The following is a 19,396-nucleotide window of genomic DNA, read 5'->3' as shown; positions in this document are numbered from 1 at the left end:
CTCTGCAATAATAAAAACTCTGCTCATTCTCTTATGTACAAGCAATCATGCGTATGTAACCTGAAGCGTATGTAACCCAAGTACCACTGTACATTTAAAAATAATTGTGCCCCTTTTCTCAGGATGTTTTTATGGCGTGAGTAGTGTGAATCTGTGTTCTGACTCTCCTGAATCGAGGACTGCACAGTAGTCTCTTAAGTTTTAAGGGCTCCCAGGCATGGTACCATTACAAACAGCTACGCTGATTTTGGCTGGGTGCCTGGACATGTTCATTCATGAAAACGATATTTTAAAATACAACTTTCAATTACTTTCTTCCAGCACAACAGTTACGCTTGGATTCTTTCTGTTCTTTCTCCTTAACCCCCCAAACAGCTTTTTCTGTGGGTCAGTGCTGCTCAATGTAGAGGGGCCATGAATACAAAATCATTTCTCTATTAGCCTGTCCTCAAGCAGAGCTTTGTCCTGGTCTTAATGCTGTGGAAATATAGTGCTACGGTCAGAGATAAGTCTGTGCCTCCTCCTAGCTTGAAATTTAAATCATCGGATGTCTTCTACAGAGTCTGGACCAGTTATGGATCCAGCCCTTAGGCTGAATAACAGTCACACCCTTGGTTTAGCATTGCATGCAACCATTGGCTTTTTTAAAACTGAGCCTAGAAATTGGGGGTGGCGTTGCCGTTGCACCTGTAATATCTCATTAAAACATTTATATTCTATGTGTTAGGTAAAAGAGCTCCCAGAGCAGTTTACAAAAATCAGTGGAAAGACATTGTTGCCTTACCAGGACCAAGATATGTGTAGCTATGGCCATGGTACCTAAAGGTAAGGTGAAGCGGACACAGTCTCCAATCTGTTCTAACAAATGATCGTATATTGTGGGCATCCATCTGTCCTTCCAGGGGTGAAATCAGATGGCTGCATTAGCAGCACTGAAATGAGCTCCTTGGGGCGCAAGCATAGGCAGTGTGGTTGGAGGCCCTGGGCTGCCCAGATAACAAGGCCCATCGCTTGACCTCACTGATGTGGTCCAAAGGAAAGCAGAGCAATATGTTTCGCACCAGCCTGGCTGCAGGAATTGCTGGAAGGAGGCATACAAGGAACCATCCAACCATCTTAGGGACTGTGGATTTCTGTAGGGTTTGCTCCTTAGCCTTTTCTTCTCTCAAAGATATCCTGCAAGGTAGCGGAGACTTGGGATCAAAGGTAGGCAACCTACCCCAGAAGAAGCACAACATGTCCCCTACAAGAGGCACTCCTCTTCCCTTAACACCCCATACACCCCTGATAGTATCTGTTGTTGTTGTTGTTGTTTAGTTGTTTAGTTGTGTCCCACTCTTCGTGACCCCATGGACCAGAGCATGCCAGGCACTCCTGTCTTCCACTGCCTCCCGCAGTTTGGTCAAACTCATGTTTGTAGCTTTGAGAACACTGTCCAACCATCTCGTCCTCTGTCATCCCCTTCTTGTGTCCTCCATCTTTCCCAACATCAGGGTCTTTTCCAGGGAGTCTTCTATTCTCATGAGGTGGCCAAAGTATTGGAGCCTCAGCTTCACGATCTGTCCTTCCAGTGAGCACTCAGGGCTGATTTCCTTCAGAATGGAGAGGTTTGATCTTCTTGCAGTCCATGGGACTCTCAAGAGTCTCCTCCAGCAGCATAATTCAAAAGCATCAATTCTTCGGCGATCAGCCTTCTTTATGGTCCAGCTCTCACTTCCATACATCACTACTGGGAAACCATTATATCCTGAAACACTTCCCTATGGTGCTATTCTGCTTCTATTGACTTGCTGAAAAAGAAAACCCAACCCATGTTTGTATTTTGTTTACTTCAGGCTGTTAACATTTCTTTTAAAATATAAATAAAAATGCAATTAAATGTGTTTGTTCACCTTGCACGTCGACTTTACAAGGAGAAACAATTGTGGCCACAGTTCCCCTTTTCTATGAATTCCTGACGTACGCACTGCATGAAGATTTGGCTTGTACTGCTTGTGGAAAGGCTGGAATCGGGGAGCGGGGTGGGGAATCAGTGACCAGCAACATAAGGTACTTATTACAGGCTTTTCTTAGTAATTTTTGAGAGCCAGCATTTGGGTGCCTGGGAATGCTTGTGTGTTTTTCCTTGTTAAGATGACCTCATAAACCAAAACCTCCTCTTGTGACATTAGCATTTTGGGATCTCTTGTGTTTGCTGAGTTCCAGATCTTGACAGAGGTACCAGAACGTGCCAACTTATTTTCCTACGGTATCAAATTTAATAATCTCTGTCATTTTAAATCTGTATTCTACGGGAAACACAGCATTCATTTCTGTACTCATTCATTTCTGTGGTGTAGTAGAGAGCTTTTATTGTAGCTTTTGAGTAATCCACACCCCCCCTTCGGTATAGAAGAGGAATGGAAAACATACTAAACCCAAGTCAACCATGCCTGAAACCCCATGAACCTCCTTGGCCGTGGTACCTCGGTTGTCGAACATAATCCGTTCCGGAAGTCCATTCGACTTCCAAAATGTTTGACAACCAAGGTGCAAAGAGCGGCCAGCAATTTCAATTGAGAAAAACACAGTGGAAGCACATTACTGATGAGGAGGAATAGCATAGCTGAAAATAGTTCCCAAGAGCCACTGCTGGAGCTCTTCAAGGAATTATAGTAGGGATAGACCAAGATGCCTATCTGGTGCTCGATCATAGGTTCATCTTGCCCTGTTTTGCATATATTTTTGGAAAAGGATGCACAAATAAGTTCACATTTAAATTGTACACATGTTTGCATGTACTTCTTTACATAAAATACTGTATTTTTCACTCTATAAGACGCACCCGACCATAAAATGCACCTAGTTTTTAGAGGAGGAAAACAAGGGGGGGGGGATTCTGAATCAAATGTTGTTGAAGAGGCTTTGTGCGGCTATCCCTGAAGCCAGAACAGCAAAAGGGATTGCTGCGCAGCAATCCAACTTGCTGTTCTGGCTTCAACGATAGCTGTGCAGCCTGCATTCGCTCCATAAGACGCACACACACACACCCTTACTTTTTAGGAGGGAAAAAGTGCGTCTTACAGAGTGAAAAAATATGGTACATGCTTTTCAATGCATTCCCCCACAAACTATGCATTTTGTACTTTATCCCTTATGTGGAATTTATATTTTTGTGCTTTTTTGCGCACCATGAATTGCAATCCGCAGAAGGGCATAATCGGACTGAGAGTTGTCTTCCAGTCCGCAAGCAAGTTTGGAAGCATCGGATTGGGTTCGAGAACAGATTTCTCCCCATCCCTAATTTGTAGTATATCTTTTCAGGGTTTGCTTTTGCTATATAATACTGAGTGTTACAAGTAAGTCGTAAAGCATGGCCGCGAAACCTATTGCAGAGAGGTCTCATTGACGGTGTTTGTGTGTGTTGTTCTTGTTCCATATGGATAAGGTACTCTGATGGTAATTGATTTTAAGAGTAATGACTGGCATGTTAGCCTCTTTTCCCCCAGTTCAGCTGACAGCTTTAAGCATCAGCTATCAAAATATCTCCAACAGTTCATTTGGCATGTTAAGTAGAAGGTGATTATAACAGATAAAAATTACCCACCAAATTCAAATTATTTGTGGGTGAGGCGGGGAGAATAGCTGTATTAAACTTTGCTCCAGACAGTCGTCTTGCCCTTGTATCCCACACTTAGCACTGAAATACATCACTGCTCAAACACTAAAACTTAATTACTCTAAAACAACTGCAGTTCTGGGAGTCTTAAGTATAATGATGTTTTTTCTCTTTAAATATTTATATGCTTTAAACCAAACAACTACAACTACAACGAACCCAGCTTCAATCTCACAAATGGGGAATTTTGGGGACAGATGGAATGACTATTTAGATTTCCTATCTAGAGAGATTGCTAGTAATAAATGTAGTGGGAACAATCATAGCAGTTGGCCAGAAATCATATTTTTTAAAAAAACAAGTTCTTCGTGAATATGCAGTGCAATATATTTTAAACAGGCATCTGGGTATACTTTATGCATATATATATATATATATATATATATATATATATGTAGGTTTTGGTGTCTTCGGGTGTCTTCCCGTGTAAGAGTTGGGGTGTCTAGGCGACGTTTCGACGAGGTCTCACTCGTCATCTTCAGGCTGGAGCTTTCGGCTTCTTGTTACTAGAACAGAGCTCTGTTCTAGTAACAAGAAGCCGAAAGCACCAGCCTGAAGATGACGAGTGAGACCTCGTCGAAACGTCGCCTAGACACCCCAACTCTTACACGGGAAGACACCCGAAGACACCAAAACCTACATTCCTGTACCCGTGAAAATCTACGAAAGCATATATATATATATATATATATATATATTCTGCACCAAACTCAATATCAGGAAAAGCTTGATTTTGCAACTTGTGTTAATTATATGTGTATTGGTGTGATTCTACTATTGTTAAACATGGGAAGGAGTAAAGGACAATCTTTCCCCCAAATTCTTCATTTGTGACTTGCTTCAGAGTTTAGAGCAAGATTAGGGCCTTTTCAGTGTGGATGCTCTATGGAAATACATTTTTTCCACAGCCTACTCTTCTGTCTTTGAGGCCCCAAGTAAAAACTGTTTTATCTAGTGCTTCCATCTAAGTCATACTTAGAGAAGAGCCAATGAAATAAATAGACACAACTACCGTATTTGTTCGAATGTAATGCACAGCTTTTTTGGCCAAAATTTGTCACAAAAATTAGGGTGCACATAGATTTGATGATGCATTAGATTTGTGTAAATATGGTAACTTAAGTCCGTCGATTTCCAGTAGACTGATTTGTCATGCTGATTTAGTCAGATATACTTTCAGCTGTGAGTGTTTGTTACCAACTATATATATATATATATTGCCAAAAGATTAAGAGATGGTTGTTTATCCACATATTAGCAAAGACTATTTTGGTACCATGAGGGCTAGTAATTTGCTTTATGTGTCATAAAGCAAAGGTTCTAGTCCTTTAACTTTTAAAGGTAAGAACAAAGAAAGCAGAGGTTCCCGGGTTGCTTAATGTTTATTTATTCAGAAATTAATCCAGCTGAATCCAATGAGTCTTAGGACTCGGCTACATTGGCAAAGAAAAGCGCTTTATATGTGTTGTTTATGCATTCTAACACTGTGACACCAGATGGCGCTGTGGAGTTCTGTTTTTGCTAGCCTGATTTCTCATACAAAGTTTGCAGCGCGTTTAACTGAAATGCTTCTTTGGTGTGTCTAGATCCGGCCTTACGCTCTACTAAGCCTGTGGAACGTTACAGACTTAATCGTAATTTAGCCGGTGTCTTCATATACAGCTTGCTCTTTGGAAATAGCTGACTCAGTAGTCAGTGGAATAGCTCAGTCAGTAGAACGTGAGATTCTTAATCTCAGGGTTCTGGGTTCGAATCCCACACTGGGCAATAGATTTCTGCATTGTTGTGGGTTAGACTAGATGATCCTCAGGGTCCTTTCCAACTCTTTTGAATTACTTCAGGATTTTTGCTACTTCTCAACTGAGAAGTTGGTGAATCAGAATTATAGTTGACTAAAAATGTTGTATTCCAAACTGATGCATATTTTTTCACTTGTATTTCAGATCCAGAATGCTAATGATGTTTTAATAGCCCCACTGGAGAAATTTCGCAAGGAACAAATAGGTGCAGCAAAAGTAAGTTGTTTCTGAATATTGTTATTCACGGTCACTGCTTCATTTTGTGGTTTCTGTCCCTGGTACTAGACTTAATGTAATTTTTTTCATTGTAAACATCACTTGTAAGCTGCTTTCAGAGCCTCTCAGGACTATAAAACAGGATACAAGTATTGCAAAGCAAATTAATCAGCCCCACAGCTAAACTGTACTGCATGATGAAGCCATAAATACTCATCACTGGGCACACAGTTTATGGTGGACTTGGTGCTGCTCATACATACAAGTTTTTCCCCAGCGTCCACACAAGGACACCCTCATCAAAAAATAAATAAATTCTGATGTTATGTTCCCACTTGGTGTTTCAGGGGGAAATCAGCAAAGTAAAGGAATCGCCAGCAATCTTTAATTAATGCCCATTGTTGTGAGATATCTTGATGTAAGATACCTTCCCTAGATATGAACCATGATTTTTCATCTGCAGGCAGTCATTTCTAACCAGGCAGAGGGCCTTCTCGGTAGTGGCACTTGCCCTGTGGAACACCCTCCCATCAGATGTCAAGGAAATAAGCAACTATCCTACTTTTAAAAGACAGGCAGCCCTGTTTAGGGAAGTTTTTAATGTTTAATGCTGTATTATGTTCTTAATTTGGGACGCGAGTGGCGCTGTGGGTTAAACCACAGAGCCTAGGACTTGCCGATCAGAAGGTTGGCGGTTTGAATCTCCGCGACGGGGTGAGCTCGGTCCCTGCTCCAGAGTACCGCTCTGGAGGGAAGGTAAACGGCGTTTCTGTGCACTACTCTGGTTCTCCAGAAGCAGCTTAGTCATGCTGGCCACATGACCCGGAAGCTGTACGCCGGCTCCCTCGGCCAATAAAGCGAGATGAGCGTCGCAACCCCAGAGTCGGCCACGACTGGACCTAATGGTCAGGGGTCCCTTTAACTTTACCTTATGTTCTTAATATTTGATTGGGAAACCCAGCCAGATGGGCAGGGTATAAATAAATTATTATTATTATTATTACCTCAGCACAAGCAAGGAAACAAGCCTCAGTTAATTAAGAATGTAAGAGTCTGCTGGATCTTGCCAGCGACCCACCTATTCAGCATCCTGATCACAGCATCACCTATTCAGCATCCTGATCACAGCATACCTATTCAGCATCTTGATCACAGTGGCCAACAAGATACCCACTTTGGGGAGCCCAAAAGCAGGGCCTGAGCACAACAGCTCTCTCCTGTTATAGCTTCTTATTGTGTCAGAACCAGCTAGTGGCTTCCGGCTTAGCCAGGACATGAAGCCATGTTTTAAAGCGGACTGTGACTTCCTGAATGTGTATCTCTGCTTATGTAAAGCGAAATGGCTGCTTGTGGACATACACTGCTTGATTTATTAAGTCATGATATGATAGCCTGGACCCAACTACTATGAATATTATAAATCTCTGCGGTACGTCTCTGAATGTGAATAAGCATTGGAAGCCGCCTGTTACTGTGCATTAGATTGCTCCAGAGTTTTCCGCACTTGAGCTTCCACCTATTTTTGGACTACAACTCCCATCATCGCTAGCTAGCAGGACCAGTGGTCAGGGATGATGGGAACTGTAGTCCAAAAACAGCTGGAGAGCAAAGTTTGGGGAACCCTGGATTATTCCAATGTGTTCAAAGAGGAGGGGGACGTCTGCATCTGCCCCTCCCTGAGTTGTGGGGCAGGTTGTGCATCTCTCCACACACCGCAGAAATGCCCTTTTTGCTGTAAAATAAAAGTGACATGTTCATTGGAGGTGAAGGGTTTGCAAAGTAGCTGTGAATGAATCCGGCATTGTGACAGAAGTGTAGGCCGGCATTAAATTATTGTTTAGAATGCTGTTCGAGTGATGCTGAAGTTCATGGGAAGCCAGCAGCGTCTGGGTGAACGGTTCTGATTTGGTTTCCAAAATGGAGGAGGAAACCCTCCAAGTTACGAAACTTTTTCAGTGATATAAACAGCTTGCGTTCCCAGGGTTTTCATAGCCCCGCGGCTCTCTCCAGCTTTCCATTCTTAGAATCCTCACCCCATAATATTTAATAGATACTCTATAATTGCTCTGCTATTTTGGGAAGGATGTTTCAAAACATCAACTTAGAAATATTAATTTCAATAAACACATGCAGGGACAGTAAAATAAAACTATTTCTGACATTTTTGGAAGTCTTAATACAGAGGAGCTAAAGGAGTCAAGGAAGAACTTCATTTGCAGAAAATAAGAACCTTTTACTGTGTTGGTTATGTAACTGTCCTGTGGAATGAAAATGTCATGGAGCAAGTTTAAATAGCTTCGGAATGTTAGAAGTATATACGATGGGGGACACCTGGCTTACTCGTAAGACGCATGAAAAGGATCTTGGGGTCTTAGTGGACAAGAGTTGATATGAGTCAACTGTGTGTTGCAGCAACAAAAAAAAGCTGCTATTCTAGGCTGCATCAGCAGACGTCCAGTGTCCCTATTAACATTCTATCCTGCCCTGATCAGACCACACCTGGAATATTGGGTCCAGTTCTGGGTGCCACAATTTAAGAAGGATATTGGCAAGCTGGAACGTGTACAGAGGAGGGCAACCAAAATGATCAAGGGCCTGGAAACCAAGCCCTATGGGGGACAGGACAGTTGAGAGTGTTGGGTATGTGTTACATGGAAAAGAGGAGACTAAGAGGAGCTATGATAGCCATCTTCAGATATTTCAAGGGCTGTTATATGGAAGATGGAGCAAACTTGTTCTCTCCTGCTCTGGAGGGCAAGACTCGCACCAATGGCTTCAACTTACAAGAGAGGAGATTCTGAGATCTTCCTGACAGTAGGAGCTGTTTTGACAGTGGAACAGTCTCCCTCAGGAAGTTGTGGACTTTCCTTCTTTGGAGGTTTTTAAGCAGAGGTTGGATAGCCATCTGTCCTGGATGCTTTAGCTGAGATTCCCGCATTGCAGGGGGCTAGACCCTTGGGGATCCCTTCCATGATTCTGTGTAGGATTGGTCTCTGCAAATATAATTCTCTCTCTCTCTCCTCTACCTCCTACTCACACCCCAAGATTACACAAGCCCAGCTATACATTATACAGGTCGCTAGGCAGTTTATTCCATTCGAGCCGTGAGGGGAAAGTGGGGGAGGGTGACCCCTATCATTTATTGCACAAATGACAGAAAAACGCAGAGTGAGCTAAGTGGGAAAGGATTTCAGGCACGAAGTCACTTTCCTTATTTGGTCAATGTGGTTTTGCTGGTCCCCAGCTGGTAATGTTGTTGAGATCACGGGTTGCTGTGCTGTCTTCATTTAGGCGAAAGCCTCCATCCTGTACAATAGTATTTAGCAATGTTTGCTGAAGTGCTCATCGCCCTCTTTATTGCCGCCAGTGTCAGATCAAAGAAGATGGAAGGGGCAAACCGAGATGCTTTTTTAAAGACACTGAAGAAGGCTCCTTCTCTTTCCTCTAATATTTACATCTGCCTCTCTGTTGGTCTTGGCGCAGCAAGAGACAGATCTGTTTGTTGCTCTGTTGATTTGGCTCCGCTTTGCATTGATGTGGCATTTCAGAGTGTTCCGAGCGCTCTGTGTACATTATCCTTGCTGCGATCTTTCCACCAGTCTCGTAAGATAAGTCCATCCCATTATCTGCAGTTTGCAGATTGGGGCAGGGAGGGGAACTGTACTGTTCTCTGCCTTAAGCTGCCTAGTGAATTCGCAGCAGGAGTGACATTTCAGATAGGGACCCCTTGGTTTTATTTACGTGGAACCTTTATAAGAGCGTTAAACGTTACAAACTTAAAGCAAAAAATGCATTCGAACGTGTAAGATTGCCATAATATACCACCAGCCAAATACTGTCAGCGAATAGACTTGTCTCTCTGGGAAAGCTTGAAGAAACAAACACTTTGAGAAGTATTCAATAGAAGACAAAATGCCGTGTCCATCAGTTATGGGAAGTGTGTTCTGCAGGAAAGCGTTCTGCTGTGCTAAAAGACCCTAGTCACACAACTGTGGAACAAATACCTGTTGCGTCACAAGAAAGACCCTCAGAGAGGACGGTAGGGAATGTAGGGAACAAGGTGATTCCTCAGATATCTTGATTTGCAACTCAGCGCTGCTAACCCCAGCTCTCCCCGAGTCTCTGACATAGTGTGGCCTGCAGCCCAATTAATACTGTAGAATAATTCAATACTAAGGTAAAATCTGCAGCCACGTGAATATATCTTTATTTCTTGCCTACTTAAAGCTTCTGTCTTGGTTTAAACCCAGGGCTCAGCATGGAAATGATCAGACCGTTGTCCCAGTTCACTCAGTGAAATGCTGTACATTGACCGGCAACAATTCTCCAGGATTTGATGCACGGGGTCTTTCACAGTCATTCCTGGGGATGATGGGGATTGAACCTGAAACCTTCTTCATGCGAATTACGCACTCTACCCTGATCTCTGCTAGGCCAAAAGCAGCATAGGGGGTTGGACTAGATGACCCTCGGGGTTCCTTCCAGTTCTTTGAACAAATGTTTTGGTTTTTTTATAAAAAAATTTATTGGTTTTACAAAATTTTTAAAACAACACAAACATATAAAAAGACATACAAACACGTATAGTTTCATAACCTTTTTTTCATGAACCTTGTTTCTCAGACTCCCCCATACCTCCCCTTTCTGCATCCCAATGTCCAAATTTTTTTAGCAACTTCTAAATATTTCTGTCAAGCCTCTGTCCTCTTAATTTTCCTTCAATCTAATCTTATATCGCTGTAACCCTTTCTTTCTTAAGACCTCGACATTCTAACATTCATCAAGTTTATAATAGTCCTTAAGATAGATTTTAAATTTCTTCCATTCTTCTTCCGCCGTCTCCTTTCCCTGATCACGGATTCTGCCAGTCATCTCAGCCAATGTCATATAGTCCATCACTTTCATCTGCCATTCTTCCTGGGTGGGTAGATCTTGTGTCTTCCAATACTTTGCGATTAGTATTCTTGCTGCTGTTGTAGCATACATAAAGAAAGTTCTGTCTTTCTTTGACACCAATTGGCCGACAATGCCCAAGAGAAAGGCCTCTGGTTTCTTAGGGAAAGTACATTTAAGTACCTTTTTCATTTCATTATATATCATTTCCCAGAAAGCCTTAATCTTCGGGCACGTCCACCAAAGGTGATAGAAAGTACCTTCGGTTTCTTTACATTTCCAACACTTATTATCAGGCAAATGGTAAATTTTTGCTAGCTTGACTGGGGTCATGTACCACCTGTAGATCATTTTCATAATGTTTTCCTTTAAGGCATTACATGCCGTGAATTTAATACCGGTGTTCCACAACCATTCCCAGTCAGCAAACATAATGTTATGACCAATGTCCTGTGCCCACCTGCCCACCTTGTTCTTTGAACAAATGTTGACTGATGGAAGTGAGGTGGCAAAGAAGAAGGCTTCTTTAACATCTTTCTGGGAAAATCAGAAATCAGGAGGATCAAAACTTCAGTAGAGAATGGGACAAATATAGACTGTATTTAAAAGACCACTGTAAACATTTGAACTCTTTGACATGGCTTTCAATAACTTTTGCAAAGTTACAAAGATTTTGGACACACTGGAGGATTATAATTTGGATTAACTATAATATGCAGTTGATTAAGATATCTAAAGGACCCACGGAGGGGAGGAGGGAAGTCCTAAGATTCGGAAGAATCTTGTTTGATCTTGAAATTCTAATGTGAAATTTATCTTGTAAAACTAATACAGTGTTACCTCAGGTTAAGAACTTAATTCATTCGGGAGGTCCGTTCGTTCTCATCCTGAAGCAAAGTTCTTAACCTGAGGTACTATTTCTGGATTAGCGGAGTCTGTAACCTGAAGCGTCTGTAACCCGAGGTACCACTGTAAAAATTATTTTTTAAAAAATGAATTTCACAAAAGAGATGTTAAAAACAACATCTTTTAAAAAAGATCTTTGTTTTGCCTATTGATCTGATATTGGGCAGAACAGCTGTCCAGCTTCGTTTTAGATTATTTGCAAACGCGTCTCAAAACCTCTGCATGTTTTTCTTCCCAGCACATTTCTGGGGTTGGGTGACGAAACCTATTAAATGTCCTTCGGTTGGTCTCAATTCTTGCCTTACGTTGTCGGAGTCGAACTCCCATCAGCCCCAACTAGCACAGCCAATGGTCAGGGAAGATGGGAGCTTAGAGTCCTTGTGGGGAAGAAGAAGAAGAAGAAGAAGAAGAAGAAGAAGAAGAAGAAGAAGAGGAGGAGTTTGGATTTGATATCCCGCCTTTCACTCCCTTTAAGGAGTCTCAAAGCGGCTAACGTGCTCCTTTCCCTTCCTCCCCCACAACAAACACTCTGTGAGGTGAGTGGGGCTGAGAGACTTCAAAGAAGTGTGACTAGCCCAAGGTCACCCAGCAGCTGCATGTGGAGGAGCGGGGAAGCGAACCCGGTTCCCCAGATTACGAGACTACCACTCTTAACCACTACACCACACTGGCTCTCTGTATTCTAGAACAGGGAATATACTCTTCCAGGGCTTCACAAATGTTCCTAGGCTGGGAGGTATAGCTTTTTCTGGGCTTCATTTCGTAGACAAGCCCAGTGATGGAGAGTTTCAGCTTAGAACAGCGGTTGTGCTGCCAGCTAAGCCTGCTACTTTCCCCCGAGCTTAGTCTGGGAAACCAGCAACTAGCTTGAACTATGCACCCTGCCCTCATCTTGGCTTCCCAGTCCCTGACATCATTCTGGGGAATCATTTGGAGTTCCACAAAGGGTTTGAGAATTGCACATCTCCACTATGAGGTAGGAGGCACCAGACCCTGAAAACGAATGGACCTAAGTGTGTCCATTTCTTTGTCAGGGCCAAAAAAGTGGCCTTTCACAACAACTCCACTCTAGAATCTGCCGGCAGTTGCTTAGCCAGCCTAAGGGAAGGCCTTCATGTCCCTGCTTAGCCTTTGGTTTAAGCCACCTTTTCCCATCAGTAAACAGGAAGGGCATTGTAAACAGTTCTTGAGCATGAGATTTATTTTCTCATAAGACGGTTCTGGCCGTCCAACTGGGAAGGTCTGTGCTGAGATGTTGCTTGATAGTTGCTGGGAAAAAGTTGTTTTAGCAGATGCTGTTTTTTAAAGTATGTTTGTTTCTCCATCTGCTGTTAGCCCTTCCGAATATTATAAAAAAAGAGAGAGTCTGAATCTGTAAATAAACATCAAAACACTTGGATTTAAAAGAAATATTGTGTAGCAGAAAGTGGAGAAGACGGATGTTATCATGGGCTGAATGTCTTAAATAACTTTTTTTATGTTAACTGGAAGATGTAAAATAGAAAGTCCTATTTATTTTTATTTATTGCTTCTTTACCCTTTGTCTTTTTTTCCTCGTTCCTTTTCTTCTCTCTCTTTACTTTCTTCTTGCTGCTTCTTTCTTTTTCTTTTTTTTAACCCCTCTTCATTTTTTTTCTCTGTCTTCCTTGGCATCCTCTGTTTGGGGCCTTTATTAGGGTCCAACGGTTGTACCATCACAGTGGTGGTAGATGGTTGATGGAGGGACCCTGGTTGGGAAGCAGGGATATGTTGGCCTCCAAGATGAATTTTCATGAGAACTCTTATAAAAGCCACAAACTGATTTGCAAAACTGAATTTTAAGATTGGCTATCCCTAGATCGTAAGGGAGTTATTGGTTAGTTTCTGTTCTTGTTTTGATTATGTACTGTGTTGTTTTTTTAACTTGTCTTTTTATATTGCAAACTGTCCCCAGATTTACGAATGAAGGGCGGTACAGTGGTACCTCGGGTTACATACGCTTCAGGTTACATACGCTTCAGGTTACAGACTCCGCTAACCCAGAAATAGTACCTTGGACTTTGCTTCAGGATGAGAACAGAAATCGTGCAGCAGTGGCGCAGCGGCAGCAGCAGGCCCCATTAGCTAAAGTGGTGCTTCAGGTTAAGAACAGTTTCAGGTTAAGAACAATAAAGTATTTCAATTTCAAAGAAAGGCACCGGTAATGGCTAGGTCTGACAACAGCCATAAGCCATTACAGTTAAACGAAACCACCATATTTTGAGATGAGCATCTCTGGGCCAGACAGTGGGAACAAATGGCAGAAAACGTTTGCCTTCTTTCCCTCTTCAAGATTTCAGAAGTGTCTGTCTTCTCGCATGCTGTTAGAACCAGAACCTTAAATCAGATGAACCTTTGGTCTTAGTCGAGCAAAGCAGCTCTTAGGATGAATTGTCCAAGGGATATATACACACTATGACATTTCATTAAACACACTCGAAGAGGATGAATAAAGAAGGGAAGCAGACTCCACTCCTCTGGCTGTTCGTTTTCAAAACAGGATACTGTTTCAAGTAACATGCTGAAACAATTAAGGAAATCAAAAGAAGGGAAGAAAACCTTTAAGAAATATTACATTTCTGAAAGCTGCTCTTTGCATGGATCGCAGTATGGAAAAATATTACAGGGCATTATCTAAAGTTTTCTTCCCTATTGGAAGGGGGAAGCCGTATTTCAAGCTGTTTGTTTCAAAGATATGACAGAAAATGCAGAAAAGTAGAATTTTAGAAATATTTTTTACATCCCTGATGTGTTATTTCTGGCAGGAAGCGTTTTTGCAGTTGTCACACCAAAGACTTAAGTAATATTTCAAAAAGTGCATATTTTGCTTTTCGATTATCTTCCTATTTTTCATATGGTGCACTGCACTTCTGTAAGTTCCATTGATTATATCCTGGGTTTTGTTTCTGAATTCACATTCTCAATGTAATCCCTCCTTAACTGACTCTTCAGAATTGGCTAGCTGTTCTGAGATGTACCTTCAGAGTCATTAGGAAGATGAAGGTACTTCTAAATAATTTTTTGTTTGTATCAGCAGCCCCGAGTCTGTTTTGTAATTGTCCCAAAACTAAGCAGTCTTTGTTCAGAGCCCATTTCTACTGGTCTCGACAATTAAATAAAAAGGTTAGACTTCACTCTCTGTTCTTAAAACAATAAAATCAGGACCCCAGCAATGGAGAGCTTCAGGGCTACTTTTCCCCATGGAACTCTGCACATGCTCTGAAGCCCAGATTCTATGATAGTAGGTAAAAGGTAACCACATAAGTTAGATCGCATTTTGATTTGATGTGCAAGTTTCTTTACGTGTGGCTCCTTTCTCATTCTCTTCCCCACCCTGACCCTCTCCCTTTTCCCAAAATAAAATTCTTTATTTGTTGACATTTGGCTTTAAAGGGCAGTTTTCTGGAATTTCTCACTTAATCTTCCTGACATTCTAGACCACGCAGTTGTTAAGCCACTCCTTTTGTGTTCTAAGGTTATATAGTTCACAAGGCAAGAGTTGGGCTTTGAGCAGGGGTGTAAATCTAAAACTTCTTACTTTTTCAAAGTCTCTATAGCTAGGCTTAAGAAGAGGGGTGCTTGTCTGTTGGGGTGATAAACTGTCCAGATAGTTGGGCTGCCTAAGGCTTCATCAGGAGGTTCGCCAGACTGGTGGCAACATCTCATAATTTTCTATGGATGAACCTTCACAAAGAAGGGATCAGTCACAGTCTTCATGTGATCCTCTCAAGGATAAAAGCAGAGTTCTATTGGATAAGACAAATGGTCTAGTTGGCTAAGCAGATGCTTATGGGAAACACACAAGCGATGGAAGGAAAGCAACAGCCCACTCCCAGTTTGCACCATCAGCCGATAGTGTTATACTGCCTATGTTGTTGTTTAGTCGTGTCCGACTCTTCGTGACCCCATGGACCAGAGCACGCCAGGCACTCCTGTCTTCACTGCCTCCCACAGTTTGGTCAAACTCATGTTAATAGCTTCGAGAACACTGTCCAACCCTCTCATCCTCTGTCGTCCCCTTCTCCTTGTGCCCTCAATCTTTCCCAACATCAGATATAAATTCCCTATATCTATCATGACTGCATGAAATAGACAAATTCATGAAGATCAAGTCTAATCCTCTTTGAAAGTCATCTAAGCTAGGGGCTGTAATGTTTTGGGGCCCATTTGAGGTAGATAGATGATAAGAATGAAGAAATGGACAACTTTATAATCAGCAGATGAACCCCACAGTTTGTACAGACAGCTGGCCATCTGTCATGGATACTTCCGTTGCAATTCCTGCATTTCAGCTGACCCCTGGGTTCTCTTCCAACTCTACCATTCTGTAATTCTATGGTTCAAGCATTGTTTTTGCTTTAGCAACACCAAGGTCAGTGTGTTCACATGGGCCGAGTTTCCAGTAGGAGGCGTCAGAAAGCATTCCATTACTCTTTTGTTAAACTAAACATAATATTTTATTGTTTATACCCCACCCATCTGGCTGAGTTTCCCCAGCCACAACTTGCTATGTCACCTGGAACCAGAGCTGTGATTAACATTAACTATGGTTAGTTTACACCAGTTAGACTTTTAAAAAAATGAGTACAGTTAATGTTAACCACGGTCTGTCCATCAAAACACAGCTGAGCTAAAACTGAAGTTCTCCCAGCCATGCAACAGGGAAGGGGCTCACTTTCCTGCGCATGCATGTTGTGCTAAGCCATGGTTTAGTGCAGGGATCAGCAGACTTTTTCAGCAGGGGGCCAGTCCACTGTCCCTCAGACCTTGTGGAGGGCCGAACTATATTTTTTTGGGGGGAGGGGATGAACAAATTCCTATGCCCCACAAATAACCCAGAGGTGCATTTTAAATAAAAGCACACATTCTACTCATGTCAAAACACGCTGATTCCCGGACCGTCCGTAGACTGGATTTAGAAGGTGATTGAGCCAGATCTGGGCCCCGGGCCTTAGTTTGCCTACCCATGGTTTAGTGTGACATTTGAGCACAGTAATCATGTCCAGTGTTACATATTCCTTTTTAAGAGGGAAAAAGTAGACTGGTTTGTGCTGAGCAGAGTCCCACTTTATAGAGCCCCTTTGTGGTAGGTCCATTATATTGTAGTTATTCCAGCTTGACACTCATACTGTCTTTAACAGCCTTTAGTGTTTGGCAGACAATCTAACCTTGCTTTTAGGGGGTTGCTACGGGACCCTCAATTTATGACCCTCCCACCAGTCATAAACTGGAAGCCTGTGGTGGTCACACATTAGAGGAAATGTTTGGTCCGTGGCCAAGTGGCTTCTGGGAGAATCTTCTCAGTAAGAACTGGGCCAAGCACTTAGCATAGAAGCAAGAGCAAAACCTATAAATTCCACAAGTCTCTTAGAGGGGTGGGTATTGAAGATTGAATCGGAGACTTCATGCGGGGGGGGGGGGGGCAGAGTCTGACTTTGCGGCCAAAGCTTAACAGCTGGCTAAAGATTTGAACAAAAGTGATGGTGAGGTCAGTGCTCCACATTGATTAAGGAGGCTGGAAAGAATTTATTGCTTCCAAGATACAGTACAGGAGACTATCTGGAAAGCCAGATCTCTGCAAACAAAAGAAAGCGCTCCAGATTTTGTGACATTCCACCAGGAAGGGGAAACTTCTTCCTGAAATGAGTGATGGTTGCCTTCTGATGCTACCTAGAAGTATAGAATGGAAACCTGCAATAGAGGCTTAGTCTGATTCAGCTAAACCAGCTTCACCAATTTGGTTCCTAATAGATGTTTCTGACTACAACTCCCAGTTGCAGTCAGAAACAACTGAAGGGCGCTGGGATCTCAAAGGCTGAATTAGGAAACACTAGAAAGGGGCCAAGTGGGACATGGGTGGCGCTGTGGATTAAACCACAGAGCCTAGGACTTGCTGATCAGAAGGTTGGTGGTTCGAATCCCCGTGACGGGGTGAGCTCCCGTTTCTCCGTCCCAGCTCCTGCCAACCTAGCAGTTCAAAAGCACGTCAAAAAGTGCAAGTAGATAAATAGGTACCGCTCCGGCGGGAAGGTAGACGGCGTTTCCATGTGCTTCTCTGGTTCGCCAGAAGTGGCTTAGTCATACTGGCCACATGACCTGGAAGCTGTACGCCGGCTCCCTTGGCCAATAAAGCAAGATGAGCGCCGCAGCCCCAGAGTTGGTCACGACTGGACCTAATGGTCAGGGGACTCTTTACCTTTACTTTAGAAGGGGGCCAAAGTCCTCCTCCTCCTCCTCCTCTGATGCTGTTAGCTGCTTATATCGTTAGCTTTGAAAACAAGTGCAGGAGGGGAAATAATTCAGTTTGAGGAACAAATAGAATAGGTGATGAAATGTTTTCCGTTGCTTTCCAACCATATATGGCAGGCGGGGTGGAGTTGCTTTCGCAGGTTGTTCCTGGCAAATAGGAGGTTATGGGGTTATCGGGGGAAAGGTAGCACTGATCTTCATGGATGTTGCCTATAAGCTACATATTGTCGGGTGTGCAAGGGTGGGGAAGCTTTTTCAACCTGACGGCTGCCTTCTGGCAAAGCGGAGGAGGCATGTTCCAGTGGTGAGTAGCAGCCAAAGGCAGAAATAAAATGAAATAAATGGGTGGAACAAAGGATGTGGCTTTTATTTTTGCACAGTAAGGTGCATTTGTCCAATGAAGGCTTGCACACCCACCAGGCCCATGCAGAGCACGCCCGAGGTGGGAGTCTTGTTAGAATAAAGTTATAAAATCAAACAGACAAAAAAACAGCTGGCATTCCCCCCACCCCCCCTTATGAGGCCTGGAGCAAGTGTACCTGACTGCTTCCCCCCTCCACTCGGCTTGGGCCTGACATCCACACCTCTTCATAGAACTGTAGACTTGGAAGGGACCCTCAGAGGGATGTGGGTGGCCTTGTGGGTTAAACCACAGAGCCTAGGGCTTGCCGATCAGAAGGTCGGCGGTTCGAATCCCTGTGATGGGCTGAGCTCCTGTTGCTCGGTCCCTGCTCCTGCCAACCTAGCAGTTCGAAAGCACGTCAAAGTACAAGTAGATAAATAGGTGCTGCTCCGGCAGGAAGGTAAACGGCATTTCCATGCGCTGCTCTGATTCGCCAGAAGCGGCTTAGTCCTGCTGTCCACATGACCCGGAAGCTGTACGCCAGCTCCCTCGGCCAATAAAGCGAGATGAGCGCCACAACCCCAGAGTCAGTCATGACTGGACCTAATGGTCAGGGGTCCCTTTATCTTTAAGGGACCCTCAATGCCATCTTTTCCTACCCCCTTCAATGTAGGAATACGCAGCTGCCCCATACGGGGGGATCGAACCTGCAACCTTGGCATTATCAGCAGCATGCTCTAACCTGCTGAGCTACCATCTTTCCCCAAAAGTAAGACATCCCCCCAAAATGAGACCTACTTCCAGTTTTGCCTCTTGCTGTAATATAAGGCATCCCCCGAAAATAAGACGTCCCCGATAATAAGGCCTCCCCCGAACACAAGCCCTCCCTGGAATATAAGGCCCCTGAAGCTACCGTAAGGCGTCTGACTCCTCTGGACTGTAGCGGCAGGCGCCGCCGCGCAGCTCACTGATTGGCCACAGCGCAGCCGGAGCTATTTAGGCAGTGCGAGGTCTCTTTAAATCAGAGAGCCCATGCCGCCTCCAGGACAAGCTGCCGCCTGCCGCTTGCTCTGCCCTGACGGAATCTGGCAGAGTCACAGTTAGACAATAAACGTGTGCCGCATTCTTCATGGAAAAATAAGACATCCCCTGAAAATAAGACCTAGCACATCTTTGGGAGCAAAAATTAATATAAGACGCTGTCTTATTTTCAGGGAAACAGGGTATTATAGCAAGCAAAAGGTGTTATCAGAGTTCAGTACAGTGGTACCTCGGGTTAAGTACTTCATTCGTTCCGGAGGTTCGTACTTAACC

At 43.4% G+C, this 19,396-nt stretch overlaps 1 protein-coding gene and 1 long non-coding RNA gene across 2 annotated transcripts in view; one reads left to right on the top strand and one right to left on the bottom strand.

Annotated features, from left to right (window-relative positions):
* Positions 1-19,396, top strand: part of ARHGAP42 (Rho GTPase activating protein 42) — a 182,869-nt gene that overhangs the window by 71,787 nt on the left and 91,686 nt on the right. Inside the window, exon 4 of the mRNA XM_081197641.1 lies at positions 5,602-5,673. Coding sequence (XP_081053767.1) covers positions 5,602-5,673 — 72 coding nt within the window. The remainder of the gene's footprint in view (positions 1-5,601; positions 5,674-19,396) is intronic.
* LOC308588999 lies at positions 8,605-19,142 on the bottom strand. Its single transcript, XR_014009010.1, has 3 exons — positions 18,996-19,142; positions 11,027-11,103; positions 8,605-10,020 (listed from the first exon to the last, which is right to left on the bottom strand). It is a non-coding gene; the product is annotated as an uncharacterized lncRNA (long non-coding RNA).

The sequence above is a fragment of the Podarcis bocagei genome (genome assembly GCF_964188305.1).
Source record: "Podarcis bocagei genome assembly, chromosome: 6".
Taxonomy (NCBI): Eukaryota; Metazoa; Chordata; class Lepidosauria; order Squamata; family Lacertidae; genus Podarcis; species Podarcis bocagei.
This window is presented reverse-complemented; position numbering and strand designations above follow the sequence as displayed.